Source organism: Halichoerus grypus, chromosome 5 (genome assembly GCF_964656455.1).
Source record: "Halichoerus grypus chromosome 5, mHalGry1.hap1.1, whole genome shotgun sequence".
Taxonomy (NCBI): Eukaryota; Metazoa; Chordata; class Mammalia; order Carnivora; family Phocidae; genus Halichoerus; species Halichoerus grypus.
The window spans coordinates 65,160,594-65,179,742 of record NC_135716.1 but is presented as its reverse complement, the minus strand read 5'-3'; the positions used below and the strand labels follow the sequence as shown (position 1 = coordinate 65,179,742).

Genomic DNA, 19,149 nt, shown 5'->3' with positions numbered 1-19,149 from the left:
CAAAGATGCTAGACCAATAACCCTGACTACAGATTTATACCAGATCTTTGGGAAACACTTTGTGGCAAAGAGGATTTGTGATCATCGAAATCCCTCCATCCTTTGTAACAATGAATACAAGTAAGTTTCGAATCATCCCAAAGTTCGAACTCTGTCAGTTCTGTATAAACAACCACAGATTTGGTCTAATACTAGTTAATTAACAAATATGTAATCTGAATAAAACCCATCCTTTTTAATAAGCACATGATTACCAAACTTTCCATTTGGAAATCACTTCAAAATACAGATATAAAAAAAAAAGTTGCAAACTAAAAACAGTACAAGGAACACCCTTTACTCAGATTTGTCACTGTTAACATTTTATTCCATTGCTTTAACATGTGCACAGCATGTGTGTGCGTGTGTGTGTGTGTACAATTCTCCTTCTGAACATCTGAAAGCAGGTTATAAATATTCTGGTCTTTTATTCCTAAATACTTCAGTCAATAGTACCACAATTTAATACATTTCCTATTATAAACAAAGCCAAAGTGAACATCTTTGGACATACATAACATTTACATATGATTATTCCCTTTGCATACATTTCTAGTGATGAAATAAAAGGAAAAAGATGCTTAAAACTCTTGATGCATACTGAGGAACTGCCCCCTTGAGACCGTCACAATGTTAGTCCATCACCAGCACTGGGGCGGACAGTTTAACCTCCTAAATTTGACAGGAATTTGTCAGTTTAGTAGTAAGGCTGAACAATGTTTCTGCATTTAAGGTCTTTCTGTGTTGAATTAATTTTCTTCTGTTGTTTCTTTATACCCTTTTGGAAAGACTCAAAAGTCAGAACTTGCTATAGAAGGCCTATGACAAATCATACTGTGAAGATAAATTTATGGGCCCTAAGAGAATAAGGATTTATGACAAAAGACAATCAAACGACAAAAACTCAAGGCAGAAAAACTTGTAATATCTACAGAATAAAATTACTGCTGAGGTCCTACTTACTACCTTTGGAGCCTGGAATTGTTCCCTAACTGGACAGCTCTCTGGAGAATTCACCTCGATACTGTAAACCCAAACACTGTTTATTATAAACTGTATTATAAAATATCTTTTTTTTTTTTTAAGATTTTATTTATTTATTTGAGAGAGAGAGAGAGAGAATGAGAGAGAGAGCACGAGGGGAGGAGGGTCAGAGGGAGAAGCAGACTCCCCGCTGAGCAGGGAGCCCGATGCTGGACTCGATCCAGGGACTCCAGGATCATGACCTGAGCCGAAGGCAGTCGCTCAACCAACTGAGCCACCCAGGCGCCCTGTATTATAAAATATCTTAATAGAAAAAAGCTCAATACTGCAGTGTAGATGTCTAATTTCCGGGTAAATTAGTAAAGATAATATGTCAACATGGAGAAAATCATAATCCAGAAATTAGTTACAACTATTCCAGCACTTAAATATCAGCACCTCACAGATACAACACATAGAACACAAAATTACTGGCAAAAAATAGTTTTAATTAATGTGCTAACAGCATCCTTCATCTCTTTACCTGTTGTGATGCATTTTCCCCTATATTTTAAGCTTTCCCTCTCTTTAGAAAGATCCAACTTTGGGTACAGAGTACAGGACAGATTGCAGGAGAGAAATCCTAAAAGTAAGGACAATGGTTAAGATAATACCAGAATAATCCCAGACAGTGGTGATAAAGGTCTGAATCAAGCAGGATAAGAGATAAAAGAAGACAGAGAGGAAAGAAGTATTTTCGGTTACAGAATACATGGAATTTAATACAGACTGGATTTAAGCATGAAAGAGCAGAAAGAGACAGGAATTTTACAACAGGGAAATTAAGAGTGACTTTAAGTTACAATCACAGAGATGAACAGAAGAGGTATTAAGGAGCTGTATATAGAGAGAATTCTAACTTCAATTTAATACACGTATCTAGAAGTTTGCAATTCGAACATCTAGAAACTATTTTAAATTCAGCTTGCAAGGTTTTGTACCACTGTGAAAAATAAAATATTATCTTTAATTATATATATGGGAGAAGGCACATTACTAATGTCTTTCAAATGCTTCAAAGTCCCTCTGAAGGTTTAAACTTATCCTGGAAAGCTGTTTAAGGGTAGGTAGGTGCCTTCGCCAAGTCTGAAGAAAAGGCTCCCAGGAGGCTCCTGGGAGATGGCTCATGGGAGGTTTTGGTCATAGCAGGAGCATGTGCTCACTCTGATTAGATCACATTTCACAAAACATACTAGATTTTTTTTTTAAAAGATTTTATTTATTTATTTGACAGAGAGAGCGAGAGAGCACAAGCAGGGGGAGGAGAAGGAGAGTGAGAAGCAGGCTCCCCCCGCCGAGCAGGGAGCCCAACACGGTACTCGATCCCAGGACCCTGGGACCATGACCTGAGCCGAAGGCAGACGCCCAACCATCTGAGCCACCCAGGCGCCCCTAGATTAAGATTTTTTAAGAATTCTGAGCTCTGTGATAAACAGTACCCACACTACCAGTAGGAAAAAATGATTCATTTTTTTCTATTAAAAAAAACCCTCCAAATTTTATTATCATTTTGGCTTAGAGATATTGTTTTGCAGTAACTACAGGACCCAATTCTACAGTGAGTCCATTTTCCAACTACAACCTAGAGTCTTAGACATTTGTCACTTTTTGTAAACAACCAGCATAATGAGGTCAAGAGTTGTAAGATACCATACCACACAGTTCCTACACTGGATCTAAATCACTAGATCAGGATCTAAGTGTAAGTCCCCAAATCCAATTTAACACCTTCAAGCCTGGTACTGCTTCATATTGTTTTCAACCATTCCATGTCATTAGGTTTCATTTTTTACCTAATCTGAGCATCTTCATCTCTTAGAAGGAATATCTCATCCCTTTACCTTTATTACTATCATCAATATCTTTTGTCTGCTCTCATTTTGTCCTTCAGATGTTACATTATTTGCTCCTGGTTTTGTTATGATTTAGAAGGTATCCATCCTATTTTAATTCCACTAGAGACTACTTCCAACAATTTGATCATTTCCAACTTCCCCTCCCAACAAAATGTCCAATTATGTCTCTAATTTAAATCGACACTTTATAACCATTATATTTTTCAAATCCTCTATTTCATTAAATTCAGTAAAACACAAGGGGTTATACTAGAAACTCCCAATACAACTGTACCTTTCTTTATATAATGTCAATATTTAGATTTAACCTTTTTACTGATATCCCTAATTTATAGCCAATTTGGTATATTACAATATTTAAAAGTAATTTTATTTAATCTTTTCATGATAATACATTCACATGAATCAATATTCAAAAGTGTCTACAACAAAAAATTTCTTTTTCTTTCATTTTCTCAAGACACCCATTTCCTCCCAGAAGCAATGAATGTATTGCTACAAACCCCCCCCCCAAAACCTAGATCTTAAGTCATGCTTGTGTTCCTCCCTAAAACAAACCCACAAAGGCTGGGCTATTGTTCTTTTATGCTGTTGGAATCCTTTTTGCTAATATTTTTTGAACATTTTTTTACAGACATTTATAGTAAGAGTATACTTGCTTCTTAAAAACAATCATCAGTCTTTTAAAGATCCCAAAAGAATTTGCCTATAAAATCTCTAGCCCTCATGATTTGAGAGAGGTAACTCTTGTGCAACTTTCTCAGACATGTTGCTTTTCACAACTCCCTTACACTCTTTTAAATATTGACTGCACCAAAGGGCTTTAGCTCATGTGAGTTACAGCTATTGATATTTACCATGATAGAAATTAAAACAAAATTTGTAAATACTTGTTATTTCATTTTAAAATAACATAATAGGACTTTCAGTTTCTGTAGCCACATAAAAGAAGCTTGGAAGCTCTTGCTCCGTCCTAATAATAGTAAAAAGCTGAAGAGACTGAAAAATCAACAACTCTTCTAGGATCCATAAGAGAGGTGAGGACACAGGGCAAACCACTGCCCTCAAGATTGCAGGGACCGGGGCGCCTGGGTGGCTCAGTTGGTTAAGCGACTGCCTTCAGCTCAGGTCATGATCCTGGAGTCCCGGGATCGAGTCCCACATCGGGCTCCCTGCTCGGCAGGGAGTCTGCTTCTCCCTCCGACCCTCCTCCCTCTCATGCTCTCTGTCTCTCATTCTCTCTCTCTCTCTCAAATCAATAAATAAAATCTTTAAAAAAAAAAAAAAAAAAAAAAGATTGCAGGGACCAACAGATGATTAGAGAGAATAACAATTTACTAGAGCACAGACTCACAGACAGAAACCTCCTTGGGAACAAGTACCAGGGGAGGGAGATCTGAACTATAACTGATGAATTTCTGAAAGCTCAGTGTGGACAACTCTGAAACCCAGTCATGGGGAAGCCGAACATTTTGTGAGATTTACTTCCAGTGGTCTGACTAGATTCCCAGAGTAAATGTCTGCCAAAACTCACACAAGAATAAACAGATGTTCTGAATAGGCCTATATTTAAGAAATGGAATCAATAATTAATAACCTTCTAAAACAGCAAATACCAGGCCCAGATGGGTTCACTGGTGAATTCTGGTGAACCTTTAAGGAAGAAATTATACCAAGTCTCCACAATCTCTTTCAAAAGACTGAAACAGAGGAAAAGAATACTTCTAATTCACTCTGTGAGGCCAGCATTATTCTAATACTAAAACCAGGCACAGGTGTTCTAAGAAAAAGAAAACTACAGACCAGTATCTCTTATGTGTAGAGGTGCGAAAATCCTCAAGAAAATATCAGCAAATTAAATCCAAAAAAGTATTGAAAGAATTATACACTATAACCACGTGGAATTTATCCCAAGTATGCAGGGCTGGTTCAACATTAAAAAACCAGTTAATGTAATCCAACAAGTCAACAGACTTAAAAACAAAACAAAACAAAAAAAACCATGATCATACCAATAAATGCAGAAAAAGCACTTGGCAAAATCCAACACTCGTTCATGATAAAAACTCTTAGTAAACTAGGAACATAGGGAATGTTCTCAACTTGATAAAGAATGTCTACAAAAACCCCACAATGAAAATACTTAATGGTGAGACACTTGGAAGTTTTCTACTAAGATTAGGTAGAAGGCAAGGATATCCCCTCTTACCATTCTTTTTAACATCATATTAGAAGTCCTAGCTAATGCAGTAAGAAAAGAAAAGAAAACATATGCAGACTGGGGAGGAAGAAACAAAACTTCCTTTGCTCACAGATGACATGACTGTCTATACAGAAAATCAGAAAGAATAAATAAACAAACAAACAAAAAAACACTCCTGAAACTAATAAACAATTATTACCGCAACACTGCAGGACACAGGTTAATAAAGAAAAGTTCACTGCTTTCTTATATACCAGCAATAAACAAATGGTATTTGAAATTAAAAAAACAATACCATTTACATTAGCACCCCCCAAAATGAAACACTTAGATATAAATCTAACAAAATATGCATAAGATCTATATGAGGAAAATTACAAAACTGGGATGAAAGAAATCAAAAAAGAACTAAATAAATGGAGAGATATTCCAAGTTCATGGATAGGAAGATTCAATACTGACAAGATGTCAGTTCTTCCCAACTTGATCCATAGTTTCAATGCAATCCCAATCAAAATCTCAGTAAGTTATCTTGTGGATATCAACAAATTAATTCTAAAGTTTACACTGAGTGGCAAAAGACCCAGACTAGCCAACTCATTATTGAAGGAGAAAAACTAAGTTGGAAGACTGACATGACCTGACTTCCAGACTTACTATAAAGCTACAAAAATCGACAGTGTGGTATTGGCAAAAGAACAAATAGATCAGTAGAACAAGGTAGAAAGCCCAGAAATAAACCCACATAAATATAGTCACTGATCTTTGACAAAGGAGAAAAAGCAATACACTGGAGCAAACATAGTCTCTTCAACAAAAAGTGCTGGAACAACTGGACATCCACATGCAAAAACAATGAATCTAAACACACACCTTACATCCTTCACAAAAACTAATTCAAAATGGATCAGAGACCTTAATATAAAATACAAAACTAAAGAACTCCTAGAAGATAACACAGGAGAAAATCTAGACAGCCTTGGGTATGGAAATGCCTTTTTAGAAACAACACCAAAGACATGCATGATCCATGAAAGAAATTGGTTTTAGATGGACTTCATTAAAATTAAAAACTTCTGGGCGCCTGGGTGGCTCAGTTGGTTAAGCAACTGCCTTCGGCTCAGGTCATGATCCTCGAGTCCCGGTATTGAGTCCCACATCAGGCTCCCTGCTCAGCAGGGAGTCTGCTTCTCCCTCTGACCCTCTTCCCTCTCGTGTTCTCTATCTCTCATTCTCTCTCTAATAAATTTAAATAAAATCTTAAAAAAAAAATTAAAATTGTTTAAAAAAAATTAAAAACTTCTGCTCTGCAAAAGACAGTGTCAAGAGAATGAGAAGACAAGCCACAAAATGGCAGATATTTGCAAAAGTCACATCTGATAAAGGACTACTATCCAAAGTGTGCAAAGAACTCAAAATTCTACAAGAAAACCATTTGATTAAAAAATGGGCCAAAACCTGGACACCTCATCAAAGATACTCAGATGGCAGACAAGCATATGAAAAGATGATCCACAGGGAATTTCAAATTAAAATGAGATACCACTACCTACATATATTAGAATGGCTAAAATCCAGAACACTCAGAACACCAAATGCTGATGTGAATATGGAGCAAGAGAAATTCCCATTCACTACTGGTAGGAATACAAAATGGTCCAGCCACTTTGGAAGACAGTTTGACAGTTTCTTACAAAACTAAACATACTTTATGCCATATAACCCAGCAATCACATTCCTTGGTATTTACCCAAAGAAGTCACATCCACACAAAAACCTGCACATGGATGTTTGGAGCAGCTTTATTCATAAGTGACAAAACCTGGAAGCAACAAAGATGTCCTTCAGTAGGTGAAAGGATAAATAAACTTGGTACATCCAGACAATGGAATATTATTCAGTGCTAAAAAGAAATAAGCTATCAAGTCATGAAAAGATAAGGAGTAACCTAAAATGCATATTATCCATGTGAAAGAAGCCAATCTGAAAAGGCTTTTTTTCAGTGTGATTCCAACTATATGACATTCTGGAAAAGGCAAAGCTATGGATGAAGTAAAAAGATCAGTAGTTGCCAATGGCTGGGAAAAGGGGGAATGAATAGGTGGAGCACAAAGGATTTTTACGGCACTGAAAATACTCTGTATACTATAACAATGGATACATGTCATTATATATTTGTTCAAATCCATAGAACGTACAACACCTGGAATGAACCCTAATGTAAACCACGGACTTTGGGTGATTATGATGTGTCAATGTAGCTTCATCAGTTATAACAAACATATCACACTATTTGGTGATGTTGATAGTAGAGAGGCTATGCATTTGTGGTGTGGGGATTATGTGGGAAATCTCTGTACTTCCTCTCAATTTTGCTCTCAACCTAAAAATGTGCTAAAAAAATAAAGTTTTTCAAAAAATGTAATAAACCCATGTTAACATAAATAACATTTTTACTTAAAAAAAGTATTTTCCTAAACAAAAAATTAGTAATAATAAGCAGTCTAGTTTTATTCTTTAATTTCCCTTGTATCTGTGAGAATGCCACCCTGCCTCCACTTAGTTTTTAAGTATTCGTATTAGCTTAATTTAATCCATTGATTAAGTCAGCCAGTAGTTTATTTCGTTGTAAAGAACCAGGCCTTAGTTTATTTTTATTTTAGTTTTTTAACTCATTGATTTCTGGTTTTTATCTTTACTAATTGCTATTTTCATTTTTTCTTAGGTGTACTTTCTTATTCTTTTTCTAACTTCTTGAACTTGACTAACTCATTTATTTCACTTTCTCATTTATTAATGTAAATATTTTTAATGCTATGAATTTTCCTGTAAGCACTGCTTTAACTGAATTTCATCTGAATTTTCACAGGTTTTTATGTGTAGTCTTTAGTTACCGCTTTTTAAAAGTCTGCAAAGTCAGTTACCACCTCCTCTTTGACTCAAGAAGTATTTATTTCAGAACTTAAAAATTTCCATGTGGCCAGGTCTTTTTGTTTTCTAGTCTCGGCTATTAATTTCCGTCTTTAGTGATCCTACTTCCCCTGTCAGCTGCCCCTCTCTCTTTCCTTTTCTTTGCAGCGGAAGTCTCCAACGGAATCGTCTGTACTGGCTACATCTATCTACTTGTTCTCTTAAATTCATTTAATCATCAGGTTTCCCGTACCAGCACCTCCACATTACTAAATCAATTCTTATTCCTCATCTTATCTGACTTATCAGTATAATCTGGAAAACTACACCCAAATTTGATTTTTTCATGTATGGTGTGAATAAGGGGTCAAGATTAATTTTTTTCCCAAATGGGTAGCCAACTGATTCAACACCATTTATTTAAAAGTAATCTTTTCCAGGCTGCATTACCATATTTGTCACAAATCAAAACCCCACAACGTGTGTGAATCTGTTTCTGAACTTTACAAGTGTTTTATTATCCTATTTGTCAGGCTTTGAACCAATATCACCCTAGTTTAAAATTATAACTATATAAGTCTTTGTATCTGGGAAGAGTAACTTTTTTTTTTTTTTAAGTAGGCTCCACGCTCAGCGTGCAGCTTGAACTCATGACCCTGAGATTAAGACCCGAGCTGAGATCAAGAGTCAGACACTTAACTGACTAAGCCACCCAGGCACCCCTAGGAGGAGTAACTTCTGTAACATGGTTCTTATTTTTCTGATTGTCCTGACTAATTTGGGCTCTTCCTTCCTTTCTTTCCTTTTTTTTTTTTTTTAAGATTTTTTTTTTTTTTTAAGTGATCTCTACACCCAAACCAGGGCTCAAACTTACAACCCTGAGATCAAGGATCACATGCTCCACTGACTGAGTCAGCGAGGCACCCCTAGGCTTTTTCAATTTTTATATAGATTTTATAATCAGTGTGTCAATTCAACCAAAGAGAAAAAAAACCTGCTGGGATTTTTACTGTGATTTCACTAAACCTATAGGTCACTTCAAGAAATCTAACATCTTCAAAATACTGAATCTTCCAACCCATGAACAACAGTATATATTACCATTTATTTAGGTCTTCTTTTCCTCTGTAGTATCTTTTTTCTATGCAGTTTTTTTTTTTAAGATTTTATTTATTCATGAGAGACAGACAGAGAGAGAGAGAGAGAAAGAGAGAGAGAGAGAGAGAGAGGCAGAGGGAGAAGCAGGCTCCCCAAGGAGCAGGGAGCCCGATGCGGCACTCGATCCCAGGACCCCGGGATCATGACCTGAGTTGAAGGCAGACGCTTAACCATCTGAGCCACCCAGGCTCCCCTCTATGCAGTTTTCTACGCAGAGTCATACACATCTTTTGTTAGACTGATCCCTACATATTTGATCTTTTGTTGATATAAATTTAAATTGTTATTTCAATTTTTGTCAATGCTGCTTTATAAAAATACAACTATGTACTGACTTTGTACCAAGCAAAGTTGCTACAGTCACTTATTACTCCCAATAGTTTTCTAAGTACATAATCATGTCATCCATAAATGATAACACTTATATACTTCTTCTTTCCTAATCCTTATATCTTCTGTTTCTTTTCCTTGAATTATTGTACTGAAAACTACAAACTCCAAAACAATATTGAATAGAAAAGGTGATAAATGATATCTCTATATACTGGTCTTTCCATGACTTTTGTCCTTTATTCTATTAATACGGTGAATTACAATGACTGGTTTTTGAATGTTAAGCCAACCTTATATTTCCGGGAAAATACAAATTGGGTCAAATATATTTTTTCCAATAAACTGCAGATTTAATTTGATAGTATGTTACTCAGAATGTTTCATCTATATTTGTGAGTGGTAGTGGCTATAATTTCCTATTCTTGTCATATCCTTGTCGGGTTTTAGTATCAAGATTATGCTGGCTTTACATAATAAGTTATGAAGTATGTCCTTTTCCTCTTATTCTCTATAAGAGTTTGTTTGTGGGTGAAATTTTAGTTTGACATTTATTTTTTTCCATCACTCTGAAGCTATCTTTCCTTTGTCTTCTAGCTTCTTAGTTTCTGCTGAAAACGAAACAGAATCTGTTTCTGGCAATCTCATAGCTGTTCCTTTGAAGGTAATAATTTTCTTTCTCTCTCACTACTTTTTTTTCCTTCTCACTACTTTTTTTTTTTAATTTATTTATTTATTTTACTTTTCCATTTTGGAAAAGAGCTTATTCTCAGGTTTAAAATGCTCCATATATATATTTTTAAGTTTTTATTTAAATTTGTTAGTTAACATACAGTGTAATATTAGTTTCAGGTGTACAATATGGTGAATCAACACTTCGATACATCACCGGTGCTCATGACAACAAGCGCACTCCTTAATCCCCATCTTCTATTTCACCCATTGCCCCAATCCCCCCACCTGCCCTCTGGTAACCATCAGCTTGTTCTCTATAGTTAAGAGTCTGTTTCTTGGTTTGCTCCCTCTTTTTCTTTTTCCCCCTTTGTTCGTTTGTTTTGTTTCTTAAATTCCACATATGAGTGAAAGCATTTCTCTTTGATTTTGGTTTTCAGTTATACTATGCTAATACACTGTGATTTTCTTTTAATGTTACTGTACTTAAGATTCATAATCCTTCTTGAATGTGTACCTTAATGTGTTTTATCAAGCTTTAGAGATAACTTGATCATCTTTTCAAAGACTACTTTTACTCTAATTTCCCATTCCTTTCCTGGGACCCTAAAGACCTTTTCAACATATTTGGTGCCAGATTAAGGATAGAAGATTAACATTTTTGACCTTACTCCCTTTGACAAGTGGGATCTATGTCCCCTGTGCACGCATCTGGGCAAGCTGTGTCACACAGCTGATAAAAAGAATATGAAAATGTGATGTTGTGCCAGTGTCCATGCCCATATCGTCAGGGACCAGGTGTTCCCATACTTCCTCTCTCTCTGAATGCTTGCTCTGGGGCAAGACAGCAGCTGTCATGGAAGAGGTCCAACTCCTGTGACACTGCCATTTATGGAAAGAAAGAAATGCTGGCCAGCCCCAGAAATTCCAGCCACCCTACCCTGGCACCAGATATAAGAGTGCAGAAGTCATCTTAGATGTTCCAGCCCCAGGAGAGGACATGTGGAGAAAAAACAAGGCCCCAGATATACAGACCTCGTGGAGCCATCCCAGCTCTCTCTAGCTGTTTGAACTACCCTAGTTGAAGATCAAAACACTGTGGAACACAGACAAATCGAAACGGATATGCTGACTAAATTCCTGACCCTCAGAATCATGAACATAAAAAAAAAAAAGTGTTGTTTTATGCCAGTAAGTTTGGAGTCATTTGTTACTACTGGGAGCAGTAATCCTCCACAGAGGACACTCCTGAGTGTCCCTGCACATTCTTGCTGGGTGTGACAAGAATCCCAAGCTCTGACCAGATCCTTATCCAGGCCATTTCTTGTATTTGCAGCTAGCAACCTTGAGGGACAAGTAACATCTTTTTCTGGGACAAAGAGCAGTATTACTGTAAAAGGGGTATATTCCCCAAGTTCGCGGAGGTAATGCAAATTCACTGTGTGCACAGTATCCACATAAAACCCTCCGTGTTGCCATTGCAGGATGTGCTGGGGCTAGAAGAACTGACATAATATTATGTTCATGTTGCTTGCTATGCCATGAATAATAAAGTCATTTGTCTCTGACCTAGGAGTCTTGTGTCTTCCGCCAGCAACCAGGAAGCAATTACAGGCTAATTTATTTGTTAACTTATAAGGTAAAATCTTAAGGTTCTTCACGATTCTTGACAGATACAGAGCAATCAACAACTAGAACATATTCTATATGTCTTTTCTATCTTTTACTTGTATTTCATTCTAAATTATTTCCTTCTGACCTAATATCCCAATCCACTAATTCTCTCTGCATTTTGGTCTTATTTGCTGTTAACACCATCTCCAATGAGTTCTTATTTAAGGTATGTTATTTTTCAGTCTTAAATTTCCATTTCTTTTTTTTTTTCTTCACAATTTGCAGTCCTCTACTGAAATTCTTAATCAGGTCTTTTTTCCCCAACAGCAAATTATGTTTAGTTATTTTGAAGCTCATGTAAAATAATTCCATCATTAGAATTTCCTATGGATGTTTCTACTGTTGTTTCCTTTTCATTTTTCATCACACTGCCTTATCTCCTTTTGCCTTTTTTATTTTTAATTCAGTGCTTGACATTGCATATGAAAAATTTAGAGGTAATTTGAGACTCAGGGTAATGTTACCTTCCTTCAAAGAGGATTAACATTTACTTCAAGTAGGTGGCTAGAGGTACTGAAGTCACAGATCACCTTGATCTAATCACGGATTGAGACATTTCATAGGTGGGATTTATTTCTAAGGTACAGTACTTTGGGGTTCCAAATGGAGCACAGAGGGTTTACCAGGACCAATGCCCCAACCTTGGTGGGATATCAACAGCTGTTTTTGTTTTTTTAGCCTTAAGTGTCCATCAGAAACTCTGCTCAGCTTCTCATCCACCTTTCCCAGAATTGACAGATGCTACTAAGGGGGAAAGTAGCCCAAATGCCAGATTCATCTCTGTCTTAACAGCATTCTGATATACTCAAATACATGTCTTCCATATTTTGTCCAGTTTTTCTTGTTTTTTTTCTTTTAAATGGAGTGTTAATGCAAATAATTTATCCAACATTTCCAAAAGTGGAGCTCCTCCAAAAACAGATAATGTGTTTACTATTTAAGGGTTTTAGAAGTTCTGTTTTTTCCATTTTCTCCATTGTGGGCCAGACCCACACAATGTTTGTTTTCAAAATATGCATTCTATGAAACGTCTTTAAAGGTGGCAGAGTATTTTCAAATAATCCAGGATACACCTTGTTAACTATGAAAATACCTTATAAAATGTCATTTGCACAAAAATATTTTATCTAGAGTAGTGAAGACAAAACATATGGAATAAAACAACTTCAAACATTATACACACACACACACACACACACACACACATATATTTCAAGAAGAAAAAAATGTACCAAAGTAATTTCACATTTAAATTGGAAAGGAGAAGAAAAACTATATCAGCTTTCATATTTTATACTTTACAATTCTAATTGCCTCTAAGCATTTACTAACATTATCTAGAAATAAAGTGTCATTTATCATGACCCAATGTTTTTTAAAACATTCCAAACATAACTTTTTTTTCCTTTGAAAAATTACATAAGTTTATGAAAATCTGAAATTTACTGAAAGCCTAAGAGAAATACTGTATATGCCAACACTTACCATGAAAAATACGAAAATCAATATATGGATGAGAACCTCTTCTTTCTGATTCAAATCCTGCTCGACTCCTTACACGTACATCTCCTGGACAAAATCAAGAAAAAATAAACTTAGAAGGCTGCCATTTTGGGAAGAAGCTCCCATATGCAACAAAGGTTTATGTGGTATCATACTCATAAGTACTGGCCCACTAAGTACTTATGGAGTAAGCAGTTAACAGCTGATCTATTTAAAGGGATTTACAAATTTTCAATATTGAATTGTATGGCTAGGTGGACTTCTTTTTTTAATCTACCTCTACAATAATAATAATAATAATAATAATAATTACAATCTAAATTTTAAAGTTAGCATTCGGAAACATGACAAGTATATGACAGTTGAACCTAATATCTTATTATTCACATGGAGTTAAAATCCTCAGCACAAAACTCTAAAAATCCAGAGAGAAAAATATTAAGTGTCTACCCCTTGCCCACCACCATACTAGACTATAAGAGATATGAAAGAAAATACATGACCCATTCTTAAGCACCTTAAAATTTTATGAATGTACAGAAAAATAAAATGTTAAAGATTTTGCCTTAAATGTTTAATTTGATCAATCTTCTCTTTTCTCATTGATAGTGGACAGACACCCAAGGACTTTAGTTGGGTCTTAAACTTTGGCCTGTATAAGCTCAGTATTGTTTCTTCTACATGTATTCATATGAATTTCAGATCTACTTCTCCACACAGCAAAATAACCACTGGAAGCATGTACCAGACACTCTTTTTGTGCCTTATAGGCACTATTTTATTTAATTCTCTAAGCAACTCTGGGAGGTAGGAATCTTAGTCCCCATTACAGATGAAGAAACTGAGACTTTGAGAAGTTAAGTAGCCTGCCCATGCCATAAAAGCTAGTAAAGGGTGAGTCAGGATACAAACCTACTCTGTGGACTCCAAAGACAGCACTTTCCCCACTATACTTCCACAGCCTCCAAGTTCATAACCTTTAGGTCTTCATCCCTGCCGCCTGTGCCCTTGAATTCTGCTTGCCTAGAAGGCCTTCCTGGCTCACTCGTTTCTCTAAGTAAGGCCATCATTTCCTTCAACGTTTGTGTCATCCCATAGTGATTAATCAACTCTCTCATGTGGCGATTCCTTCACCCTGCAACAAATTCTTACTGAACAGCCACCACACGTCAGGCACTGCAAGTACAGCAGTGAGCAAAACACACAAAGTCCCCGGCTTCATGAAGCTTATCCTTTCATGAAGACAAATAATGTAACAAGTAAGGATTTCATTCTATGGAAGATGGTAATAAGTAACCTGGAAAAAACTAAAGCAAGGAAAGAAGAATGGCAGGGGCGGGGAGGGGGGGAAGAAGTAGGGGAGAATGGACTCACTAGGGTGGTCAGAGAAGGCCTCATTGAAAAAAAGGTATTTGAGCAGAGGCCTGAAAGAAGTGAGGCAGTGAGCCATGTGGCTATCTGGAGGAAGAGGTTTCCAGGCATAACAAAGAATAAATAAAATACCCTGAGATGGGGGGCATGCTTGGCATGTTCAAGGTCAAGCAAAGAGGCCAGCATGGATGGACTGAGGTGAGGGAGAAGTCAAGTCAGAGAGATGGTAAGGCCAGTTCATGCTGGACCTCTGTGGGCCATCCTAATAGCTCTGGCTGTTCATCTGAGAAAACCATCAAAAGATTCTGAATGGAGGAGTGAGACTGATTTAACTTAGTTCTCAAAAGCTTCACTTTGGCCACATAAACTAGAATCAAGCAGAGGCACATAGGTAGAGGCAGGGAGACTAGCTAAGGAGCAAGTGTAAGAAATGAAGCAATCTATGGGTTGGTGGGGGGTGGCTATGGGGAGATACTGTTCAAGGGGAACCATGTGTCAGTTATGCAGGGTAAGTTCTGCAGATCTAATGTACAACAATGTGACTATAATTAACAATAAAAAAAATAACTATGGCTCAGATCGTGATGGTAACAGCATCAAGGGTGGTGAAATTCTGGATATACTTTGAAGGTATCAGCCAAGAGGATCTGCTGATGAAGTAGACATGAAGTGGATAAGAAATAAGAGTCAAAAATGACTCAAAGGCTTCTGATCTGACAACCAGAAGAATGGAGTTGTGTGCTGAGATGGCAAAGGACTGAAAAATGAACAGACCTGGGAACACAAATGTTTTGTTCTTGCTCTCGCTCCTTAGCTAGTCTCCCTGCCTCTACCTATGTGCCTCTGCTCAATTAAATGTCAGGTACCCACAATACACTCATGTGGAGATGTTCTACAGAGTTAAAAAAAAAAATAGGAGTCTAAAGTTGTTTTCAGGAGAGCAGAATCCCAAATGTGTTTGTAGAGAGACAGAGAGAGTAAAGAGGAAAAGACCACACACTAGCGAGGAAAAAATACATATTACAGTAGAATGGAGTTGAGGCAGACACACAAGGTAAATTAAAGAGCGGAAAAAAGGGGGCACCTGGGTGGCTCAGTTGTTAAGCAGCTGCCTTCAGCTCAGGTCATGATCCCAGCGTCCTGGGATCGAGCCCCGCATTGGGCTCTCTGCTCGGCGGGAGGCCTGCTTCTCCCTCTCCCACTCCCCCTGCTTGTGTTCCTGCTCTCACTTATCTCTGTCTCTGTCAAATAAATAAATTAAAAAAAAAAAAAAAGGAAGAAAAGCAAAAACAGGGCACTGGAGAACACTTAGGCTTAAGAGGATGGGAAAGAATTAGTCAAAGAGGCAAAAACAAAAAACCCAGAGAAAGGTGAAGAATATGGATGGCTCAATATCTTAGAAGTTGAGGAAGGAATTCTGAGCATGAGGAGAGGAGTCACAGAAGACTCCTTTAAGAAAAGAGAAGTAGCTTCTCCCTCTGACCCTCCCCCCTCTCATGTGCTCTCTCTCGCTCTCTCTCTAATAAATAAATAAAATCTTTAAAAAAAAAAAGAAAAGAGAAGTAAATCTGCAAGATTCCAGTAAATCTTAATTGTACATTTCTAATAGTATGAATTAAAGTACAAGGGATCAAGGAGTGTGTGATGAGGAGAAAAATCTGGTGAAGAGAGAAAACAATGATACATATATACACAATCTAAATTCATTTTACTTTATGGACTTGAGTAATACACGAAAAATTTAAGAACTGAGACTGGGAGAAGACCAACAGTCTTCCTCGCCAGCCAAGTGAGAAGAGAATACATGCAATGACAGGACTATGTGATCAGGACCCTTTTTTATGAAGAATACTCTAGTTCAATTTAAAATTGTGTACTAATGATAAGAGTCCCAGTTATTAAATCAGAGACTCAAGTACTCTAAAAGGCCTCTCTTTATTCACATAACATTCAATATTGGTTTCAAGACTTTTAAACCTCAAAATAATAGATTATTTCTATTGCAAACAGCGATGAAAAGCAACCGAATGAAAACTACCTCAATCTCAAGTAACGCTACACGATAACAAAATTAACGGATATTGGTACAAAATAAATACTGCTTACCTAGCATACGAATGTACAATGCAGTCTGGTCAGAACTGTCATAGGAAATAGCTCCACGCCTCTAGAAAAAAACATACACACATTTTTAATGCATGGCAATTACATGGGATATGAAATTTAACCAACATTTATTATTTATTGTGCAAAAGCTGAATATACAAAATGAAATTAGATATGACATCTGCTCTTAAAATCTCTAGTTGTGAAGAAGACAGTTATAATATAATGAAGCAACACCATAAAAGTGGATACAGAGTAAGGAACATGGAATAGGTAGAAAGTTAATGTCGGAGTCAGACAAGCTCACTTGGGGAAAGACCTTTTGCAGAGGTAGACAGAAGTGAAGAAGAGATACGGTCCAACTATTTACCATTCCCTTAATTTAAACATGAAAGAATAATCAAACAAGAACCATCATTTGACGAAACCCATCAGGCTAGAAATAAATGGAACAGGATGAAAAACCAAATGGCCCAGAGGCTAGCAAGAAATGAGAGAAGTTTTAAAAATATAATTAGTATACTCAAAGAGATTTGAGACAACACTGAATCTATAAAACAAAGAACAGGGTACCACTGAAAGAGAAGTTTTAAAATATATTTTGTGTTTAAAAGTAAACAGATATAAAAATGTAGCTTGCAACATTATTCATAATAGCCCCAAACTAAAAACAACCCGAATATCTAGCAACGAATGAATGGATTAATACAAATGAAGTATATCCATACAACAAAGCATTATTCAAACTTTAAAAGGTATGAAGTACTGATGCATCTACAACATGGCTGAACCTCAAGAACAGTGTGTTGAGTGAAGAGCCAGTCACAAAGGACCATACAGTGTATGGTTCCATTGATATGAAATGTCCCAAACAGGCAAATCCATAGAGGCAGAAAGTAGACTGGTGGTTGTCTAGAGTGGGGAGAGCTGGTGAGAAATGGGGAGCGGATGCTAATGGTACTGTGTTTCTATCTACAAGGGATGAAAGTGTTCTCAAATTATCTGTGGCAAGGACTGCACAACTCTGTGAATACGACTAAGAATTACTGAATTATATACTTTAAATGGGTAAATTGTATGGTATGTGAATTGTATTCCAATAAAGCTATTATAAAAATAACAAATGTTACAAATTTAAAATATACATCCTAAAACAAAATAAATTTGAAGAGCTGAAATACCCTACACAAGTTCTGCCAACTCTACCTTCGCACTCCTCTCCCATTCTCTAGCTCCACTTCTTCCTTCTTTCTCGGGCACCACCACCTCTAAGCTGGCCTCTTGCAGTGGGCTGCTGGCTGTTTCCTGCTGCATCTCTTGGCCCCTAGTCCGCTCTTCACATAGAAGCAACAGTGAACAACTCGGCTACTGCTCAAAATCCTCCAGTGGCTTTCCACACACTTGGAATAAGGTGCAACACCAAGCTCTGATCTCCAAAGGCCTCCATGATCTGTCCCCCTACCCTGTCCTCACCACCACAACCCAGCCACACTGGCCTCCTTGCTGTTCCTAGCTGTACCATGGGTGCAGCCTTTATACTTGTTCCCTGTCCAGGATCACTGCATCACTGTTCCTCCTTATCTCTTTGGTTCTAGAGGAAATGTCATCTCTTCACTGAGGCATTCCAAGGCTACCAAATCTAATGTCACCTGAAAGCCACCCTCTCCCACAGCCCTACCCTCCTGCTCTGTTATGGCACTTAGCTGGTGTTATCCTGTTCGCTCGTTCTAAAACAGAAGCTCCATAAGAGCAGGAACTGTGTGTCTTATTCACCACCGTAGCCCTGGCCCCTAAAACAGTAGCTTTTAGTAGATTCTAAATAAATATTTGGTAAATGAGTGACTGAGTAGGTTTATTGCAAATAAATTAGTGAATAGTTTATTAAGTTGATGAATAAACTCATGAATAACAGAACTGATACAAAGACAGATTTAAAAATCTAGAAGATGAAATTGACCAAACCTCCTATTAGAAAGGCCTTTCTAACCGTTCTATAAAACACGTCTAGAAGTCATGAAAGATGGATCAACATGAGTTCAACAGATAGGACAATGGGTGAATTTCCCCCTACTCTATCTAAAAATGAAAGGAACAAAAAGTGCCTTACAAATCAGTGAGAAAATAATAAGAGTGTAGAAAAACAGGTAGGACATAAACATACTATTCACAGGAAAAGAAACAATAAGCCCATAAACACAAGACAAGATGCTCAACTTCATTAACAAAAGAAATAAACATTAAAGAAATGAGATATTTTTATATATCAGATTAATGATCTTCTTCCCTCACAAAACTCTGGCATGA

The 19,149-nt window shown here is 36.9% G+C and overlaps 1 protein-coding gene across 6 annotated transcripts in view; it reads right to left on the bottom strand.

Annotated features, from left to right (window-relative positions):
• PDE7A (phosphodiesterase 7A) overlaps positions 1-19,149 on the bottom strand; it is a 120,430-nt gene that overhangs the window by 47,029 nt on the left and 54,252 nt on the right. For all 6 annotated transcript variants that reach the window (XR_013447864.1, XR_013447865.1, XR_013447862.1 and 3 more), the window contains exons 2-3: positions 16,846-16,906; positions 13,351-13,434 (exon numbers count right to left, since the gene is read on the bottom strand). Coding sequence is in view for 2 of the 6 variants with exons in the window: in XM_036090030.2 (XP_035945923.1) it covers positions 13,351-13,434; positions 16,846-16,906 (145 nt within the window). In the remaining 4 variants the exon portion in view is untranslated. The remainder of the gene's footprint in view (positions 1-13,350; positions 13,435-16,845; positions 16,907-19,149) is intronic.